Source organism: Quercus suber, unplaced genomic scaffold, assembly GCF_002906115.3.
Source record: "Quercus suber isolate HL8 unplaced genomic scaffold, Cork oak 2.0 scaffold_200, whole genome shotgun sequence".
NCBI lineage: Eukaryota > Viridiplantae > Streptophyta > Magnoliopsida > Fagales > Fagaceae > Quercus > Quercus suber.
The window spans coordinates 954,579-962,873 of NW_027069658.1; the positions used below are offsets into that span (position 1 = coordinate 954,579).

At 36.2% G+C, this 8,295-nt stretch overlaps 1 protein-coding gene across 5 annotated transcripts; it reads left to right on the forward strand.

Moving 5' to 3' along the window:
• The first annotated feature begins 266 nt into the window (after positions 1 to 266).
• On the forward strand, positions 267 to 7,738 carry LOC112038073 (uncharacterized WD repeat-containing protein C2A9.03). Of its 5 annotated transcripts, none has more exons than XM_024070887.2 (10): positions 267 to 546; positions 621 to 876; positions 970 to 1,137; positions 2,042 to 2,128; positions 5,991 to 6,125; positions 6,229 to 6,339; positions 6,436 to 6,527; positions 6,605 to 6,710; positions 6,809 to 6,895; positions 6,984 to 7,738. In XM_024070887.2, exons 2-10 carry the CDS (start codon positions 715 to 717, stop codon positions 7,395 to 7,397), a joined length of 1,362 nt encoding a protein of 453 aa, XP_023926655.1. In that variant the 5' UTR covers positions 267 to 546; positions 621 to 714; the 3' UTR covers positions 7,398 to 7,738. The 5 variants fall into 5 exon arrangements, with proteins under 5 accessions (XP_023926655.1, XP_023926654.1, XP_065635229.1 ...); XM_024070886.2 differs by having other exon boundaries at positions 711 to 876; XM_065779157.1 differs by lacking the exons at positions 267 to 546; positions 621 to 876; positions 970 to 1,137 and adding an exon at positions 4,053 to 4,124.
• Positions 7,739 to 8,295: the final 557 nt, after the last annotated feature.

Consider the following 8,295-nt stretch of genomic DNA (forward strand, 5'->3'; position numbering starts at 1 on the left):
TATTCCTTAATATAATCTTTATATATTGTGTGTACTAAGAGCGTTTTTAACTGTATGAGTACAATGAATGATTTTAAAGGGCCAAGCCGGTCAAAAATGGCCAGTTGATTGGGACCCAGCAGACAAAACCAGGTGATTCCAATTGATCCTAAATGGCGGTTTGGCACTGGTCCCACCAACCCCACCACTCTTAACGCTTCACTCGCACCCTGAGATTATCACTCACAAGTCACAACTCAGCACCTTCTCTCTATAAAGTAGGCCAGCAAGCCTCACCAGCTCTTTGCTCTTTTTGGCGTAACCTCTCTCTACTACTCTTTACACACTTCTCCTATTTTCCCGTTATTTCTTCGCTCTCTTTTGTCCTCACACACACTCCGTGCCTTTGTTCACAAAATTGAACACACCGTATTCCTGATTCTTGTTTGTTTCTCTGGAAAATTTTTCTCTACCTCCTTCTTTTTCCGCTTTGTATTGCATTCTGTTTGATCTTTCGCTTCCAAGGTCTCTGTTTTACTCCGATCTAACAACTCTTGCTATAAGGAGGTAATTTTTCACATATATGATTTTTTTTTTATATATATATATTTTTTAATTTCGTTGTTAATAACTCTGTACAGGTACGTGTTTGACTGTAATGTCGTTGAAGCTCTTTGTTCAAACTTCTCTTTGAATTTTCCCCCAAATTTGAACACCGTTTACGGTTGTAGGTTAATGGCGCAATTCCAGGACGGCGACCTCGATTATGTCGTAGACGACTTATACGACATGACCGGTTTCGAAGACGAGTACGACAACCCTTTCGCCCAAAACGAACCGGAGACGAACAACGGTTCCGATCCTCTCGACTCCGACTTTGAAGACGACTTCGAATCGGTACAAAGCCTTGCTGTTGTTGTTATCACACGTATTCAATCTCTGTTTCAAATGATGATGATGATGATGAAATTGAGTGTGTGGTTTTGACAGAGTAAGTCGAAGACTGATACATCAGCTTTAGAAGCGAGGAATGGGAAAGATATACAAGGAATACCATGGGAGAGGCTCAATTTTAGCAGAGACGAGTACCGCGAGACACGGTTGAAGCAATACAGGAACTACGAGAACCTCTCTCGCTCTCGCGAAGACCTCGACAAGGTATACTTTTTGTGTGTGTGTGTGTGTGTGTTAGATTTCAATTTTCAGACACGGACCTTGTTTTTTACAATGTGTACTGTACTGTAGTTATTGGGTTTTTCTCCGAAAAACAAAAAAAGCTTTGATTTTATTTAGTTGTTTATTTAAGGATTAAGTTGCGTGTGTCTTTAGATAATGAAAGTAGTTTACTTGGTTATTTATTTATTTGCTTATCGGATATGTGATCATATTCTTTCGTTGTTTCAATATTTTTTATTTATTATGCGAATATGATATTCGTAGGAATCGACCAAGTAATACTATCTTTAATATACACAAACCAGATCAGGCCATAAGTCTGTAATTGTGAAAAAGAAATTTGTGGTCCTAAAATTTATTTTTTTATGGATCTGGGGTGTTTTGTTGTCTGGGATTCGATGCATAAGCACCCCAACAATGGACTTTTTGTGTTATATGGGTTTAATCCCCGGTCCCCCTGTATTCTAAATTAGCAAAACTAAAGGTCGCTCGTGTGAGTTGATGGTGATATGGGTCAGTATAGAGTTACCCCAATATAAAGTCAAAATTTTGTGAATCACAGTAAAGAACCGTAGCCCCCACTTTTATTTCATGTTGTGGATACTTTGCTTTTATTTTGATTTGGGTGGGTAAACCAAGGTTTCTATATATTTTTTAGAAAAAATAAAAATAAAATTTTCTCCATCCTTTAGAACTAGTTGACACGATAATACTGGACTGATCGATTTTTATCTTGGTTTACTATATATATTTTAGAAAAAATAAAGATAAAAATGATTGTTTCTCCATCCTTTGGAACTAGTTGACATGCGCAATATTCATATTTATTGTTGTTTATGTTGCATCGTTCTTTGTGTTTTCTTGCTAAAACAGATTATGTTTACAGGAGTGCTTGCAAATAGAGAAGGGAAAGACCTTCTATGACTTCCAGTTTAATACAAGGCTTGTGAAGTCAACAATAGTGCATTTTCAGGTAGAGATTCTTCTTCATGGCTCTCTTTTTTCTTTGAAACGGTTTATGTTTTGTCGTCAAAACTAGTTTCTACCTATTTTGGAGTCCCAAGCATTTGATTGTTTTCATGTGTTGTGTTTCCTTGGGCTGTCCCTCTCCCTTGTATTTTGAAGTATGTCTCTTACACAGATTACTGTGATAAATTCATAATAGTAGCCATCTTCTATGGTCTATACGTTACATATTTTTAAACTCAATGTCCATTTTGCATAAGCACATTTCATTTTTCTTCTTCTGTTTTCTTTTTCTTTTTCTTTTTTTTTAATAAAAATTCTTATTCTAGAGTTTTGAAATTAGTATTACTTAGATGCTCACTTGTACTTCTTTATTTCATTGCCTAAAATTCTATATCATAGCTCATCATAGATATTCTTGCTAATAGTGTTTCCTAATACGAACTGTAGAGCACACTGCACATTGACCAGATAAATTTTATTTTTTCAGAGTTTTTGGTGGTTCTTTTGAACTTTGGATGTACACATTATCATTAGTCTAGCAGTCCTGCAGGTCTATAATAAAACCATTTATGGGTTTTCCATATGTGATTATAGCATGTGCGTCAACCATTAATTGGAAGGTATGGAGTTTACAGTTGCTCTCTTATATTAGGTTTAAGTACAGACTACAGATTTTATCAGCTGACATATGCTTTATTTACCAACAAATAAGAGTTTTGAGAGCTTCTCCAGAATTATCTACAGGCAAGTGAGGCCGTCATAATAGTCTCTTTTAAGGCCTAAAAACTGGTGACAGAATTTTCCCTGATGTGGAGATAATTCTTGAATTTTATACCTAGGCAAAGAAAAAACTGTGTGATTAACTTGATTTTTTGTGAGGATTGTGCTCGCTTCTCTCATAACAGAAGATATGTGAAATGTTTCAATTTGTAATTTACTAGTCTCTGTACCAAAATTATTTTTGAATTATGATATCGTGCCCCACTTAAAGTCAGCAAGCTGGGGTTTGTATTTACAAGATACTTTTTTTGCAGATACATGATGAAGGATGCTTACTTTATACTTGCTCTTGATAACTGTTCACCAAATCTTAATAAAATTAAAAGATACAATATGTTGAAGGTATAGTCTTGAATATGTGCCAGATTTATTTATGGACAGATGATTTAATGCAAGTTATAAATATTGGTGCATCATGACTATGGTATGACTTGGCATTTGTAATGATTGCAACATGATGCTGGCGTTGGTGTACTTGTGAATTGCCATGAACACACTATAACAATAAATAAAAAAGGAATCTTTTTTACGTATTACATCACATACACACATGCACACTCTATTGCAATGTTTGAAACATCTCTAACCTCATTACCATTTTTTCTTTAATCAGAGCTTATTTTGAAAATTGATAGGTTGAGCTCTGTTGTAAGCTGAAGGACTGTCTATACTCTCCTAGCTGCTATTAGAATATAACTGGTTTGCAACTATAATCTGTTAATGTAAAAAATAAAAATAAAAATGTAGAAAGGTAGTAAGTGAGAAAAACAAAATTATAACCCATGGAACTATCTATGTAAGCACTACCAATTTACTACAGTTGAAGCAATCATTGAATAAAACAAAGTAATTGAGAGAATAAAATGAGGAAGCATCTGCAACCTGTTGGCTATAACCAGTTTGTCTCTTCAATAATAGTTACTTTTTGTTTCAACTTGTGTGTGTTAAGTAGCATGATGGGTGTGTGTTCATTATCCTTAAAGTCAAGCTGCATTAAGTTTGAATCTGTGGTTTTTGTCCTAGCATTGTATGCTTTAATAATTACTTACTGATTTCAATAATCTTTGAATTCAATATTTGGTTGTGAATATATTGTTTCTGTTGATATCAAATATAATTATATTGCTTTAACCCCTTTGTGCATTTAGGATTGCTACTTCTCCCTTTATTTCAGCCTTTAAAGCAGGGTGGAGAGCAGCTGGCGTGGCGTTGTTAATATGGTATGATAGGATAATATCTGAGCATTTAGAGGCCTCTGTGGCAATTCCTGTAATTTTGTAGAATTGGTGTTCCTGGTGATGAGGGGCCTGATTAGTACTATTATTGCACTTCTTCATGTTGGATCGTGTTTAGAATTTTGAGATTCATTGCAGGCCTTGACAATCGTTGAACATTTACATAATTTCATCTTCATGCTGTTGTCGTGATCCATCTGATATAGTTTTTGATGATCTTTCTTGCAAGCATGTTAATTGTGTTGTTAACATGTTTGCAAGAAATATCGGTTTAATTGTTTTGGATTTGTCTTTTTCATAGATCATTTAATTTTTAATTTTGTTATGAAATTATCTCTTTTTTTTTTTTTTTTTTAACTCTTGAAATGGCTATGCATGATGATTGTGAATTTAGCTGGTTTTGTTGTGGTTCAGGCATAATTGTGTTGTTATTACTTTCTTTCTTGTCTAGTGAGGGGAAAACATTTTGTCTGGGTTCAATCGTTACTGTTCTAGCTTTCCTAGTTGGATGTATCAGTTTTATGAGTAAAATCTCTTTTGTTAATCTTAGTTTCTTACTATTTAACATTCCACCTTTTTGAATCCCCAAGCTCACATGTTACTTCTCCAAAAAGAAACCCCAAACTCATATAGCAAATGTGCACTAGTCTGGTTTCACATACTGGTAACAACTTGTATACCGTTTTCACTTGTATATTTCTACTTGGACAATATGCTACATGCATCATTTTTATTTTTTGTCACTTAAGTGCAGAGTCAAGCTCTCATACCTAATGGCATTCCATATTTCACATCCTTGTGTTCTCTAAACTTGTTTGGTGAGGGGGGTGAATGAGGATCCAAATGTTTGCATGGAGATAAGACGGTCCAGTGGGAGATTTATATGTATACACTGCTTTTTTTTTTTTTTTTAATAATAATTTAATAATTTTCCTTATTATCCTTTTTTCTTGTTCTTTTTGAATTTTTTATCTTTTAAATATATTATTTTTGTTTCGGTGATGAATGCAGTGGGACTAAATGTTGCATGGGGATATTGCTGACCACCAGCCTATTATTTGTCCATCTTGTTCATAAGATTTTGTTTTCCATTTTTTTTTCTTGCTCTCTCCAGAGGTTAAAATAATTTAAAATTTTGTCCAGGTCTGACTGGGTTTACTTGCTGTCTGGGGAGTCATATTCATTCAATATGTTTTTAGTGTTATATGTGTACACCTATCACTTTTCTTTCCTTATTCTCCTTTATTTTTTGTTCAAATTTGAATCTTTTTAACTTTTCTGTTTTGGTGATGAAGGCAAAGGGACTCAATGCTGTGTGCGGATATTACTGACCACCATATTTGTCCATCTTGTTCTTAAGATTTTGTTTTTCATTTAATTATTTTCTTGCTATTCTCCAGAGGCTAAAATATCTGAACTTTTGTCCAGGTCTGACTGGGTTTACATGCAGTCTGGAGACTCATTCATAATTCATTCAGTATTTTTTTAGTGTGTCACTGGCACTTATACCACTTTGCTGTGTGTTAGTTTGTTAGGAGTTCCGAAGCTTCTATATCAAAATAACAAACTTCTTGGAGATTTTAAATCCTTGCATATGATATAATATACATACTATTTACTGACGTGAACGTTTTGCAAAAAGCGCAAGAAAACTGACCGTACAGATTCAGCGTTTTAATTGACTGGAATGTCTGTTAATATTTGGTCAATTTATTTGCATCTGTATGCTTACCTTTGAATTTAGCTTCTTCTATATGGTTGATGGTCTCATTGTGTTGATTTATGTATTTTAATGGAATGCTGGACGTGGTTATTGAATGTACCCATCAATGGTTTGTTCTCCTGGTGCAGCTGAGGAATTTGTTATGGGCAACATCAAAGCATGATGTATACCTGATGCAGAACTATTCGGTCATGCATTGGTCCTCATTGCTGAGGAGGGGCAAAGAAGTGCTCAATGTTGCTAAACCTATCGTTCCCACCCTGGTAATCAGTGACTTCTTTGACCAAGATAGACCCTTGATTTTTGTAGCTCAAAGTTCCTAGTGTTTTATGGTTCTGGACTAATTTAGAATCTTTTTGATCACAGACACACCCAGGATTGTTGTCTCAATCACTCTCAAGAGTGCAGATAAGCACCATGGCTGTTAAGGAGAATTTTCTGGTGGCAGGCGGGTTTCAGGGAGAGCTGATATGCAAGGTATGGGATTGAGTTGATAAGTGCCCTCTTTAATGAAAAGCAGTCCATTGCAGCAGTTTATTTTAATTTATAACTTGGTTCTTGTATGTGTACCAGAACCTGAATCAACCTGGAGTTGCATTCTGCACTAAAATTACAACAGACGAAAATGCCATCACCAATGCAGTGGATGTTTACCATAACCCCAAGTAGGTCACTTTCTTGCCCCCAATAAAAAATAGAATCTGTCTCTGAGTGGACATGCAACTGAACCTTCTGTCTGCAGTGGCTCAATGAGGGTCATGACTGCAAACAATGATGCTCAAGTCAGGGTTTTCGATGCCGAGAATTTTGCTTGCCTTAATCGCTTCTCCTTCAATTGGTCTGTCAATGTGAGTGTAATGTGCAGAAACAATACTTAACAGTTAGGGTGTTATTTGCTGCAACGTTTCTCACATTTGTGCACTTCTTCATAATGGTTTCTTTGCAGAACACCTCTGTTAGTCCGGATGGCAAATTGGTTTCAGTTCTTGGTGACAGTGCAGAGTGCTTGATTGCTGATGCTCAGTCTGGAAAAGTAAGTCGCTCGTTTTGGTTGTTCCTTGCTTGCTTCTTCATTTGTATGTAAGAAATATATTCAGTTCTGATATATGGATTTGGAGCAGGTTGTTGGGAACCTCAAAGGGCATCTGGACTATTCTTTTGCCTCTGCTTGGCACCCAGATGGACAAATTTTGGCTACTGGGAACCAAGACACTACCTGTAGGCTGTGGGACATAAGGAATCTGTCCGAGTCTGTAGCTGTAATAAAGGGAAGGATGGGGGCAATAAGAGCTGTAAAGTTCAGCTCTGATGGCCGGTTTATGGCAATGGCTGAGCCGGCAGACTTCGTTCATATTTTTGACACAAAGTCGGGATATGTGCATGGACAAGAGATTGATATGTTTGGGGAGATTGCTGGAATATCTTTTAGCCCAGATGCTGAAGCTCTTTTTGTAGGGGTATCTGATCGCACATATGGCAGCTTGTTAGAGTTTAACCGGAGGCACTATAACCGATACGAGGACTCCATCTATTAGTGGTTTGCGCCCCTAAATCTAAAGCCAGCCACTCCACCAACTTGGACTGATGGATGTGCATAATTTTTCTGCAGACGTTTTTGTTTGACTGTGTGAAGCTTAGTCTTAGAATTTTTGGGTCCTCCTGGTAACATATTGGGGTTGTAGTCTTGTATTCCCGCCTGGTTTTGGAGACTAGTATTCTTTCCTGCCTTTGGGGAGCTATTCCTTGGTGTCGTTTGGATATGTAGAACATAAATTTTGCCCTTTGTAAAGCGTTTTGCGGTTGCTCTGTCTCTGTATATGGCAATAGTTATGTCTTTATCATTTATCAATTATTTTATCTTTTTCCTTTTCTTTCAGTTACCTTGTTATCTATTGGTCCAATTATCAGGCATAAATGAAGAAAATAGAGAAGCACATGCTCTTGTTTTATAATACAAGGTAATTGGAAAACATGTAAAATTGTGAGTACATGGAAGATTATTGTCGAAGTGCACTAATCTGTGGTTTCTCTTCAAAGGATGTCATACATGTAAAATTCTTGGTTTCATTAACTTTACGTCCGCGTTTCTTTTTCTTGGATGAGATCAAAGTTAATATCATGGCCTAGAAATTAAAAACGTATAGCACCTTAAAGCTCACGATGAATCTGAAAATTGGGTCTCTAGTAATATAATCCTTGGACCACCCTTACCTTCAGAGAGACATTTTCCCTATCTGTAAGGAAAGCAACCCCGTGTTATTCAATTGCCACCCATGTTTGGTCCAACACTAAAACCCTTCATGCATTGTTTCTTGTAGATAACAATAAAATCATTTTCAGATCCTCTGATCACTACGTCAAAGTGGGACAGCATATGAGTATTGTGCTGACAAATTCTGTTGAATTCTTATGCCGTGTGGTGTGGGTATAAGA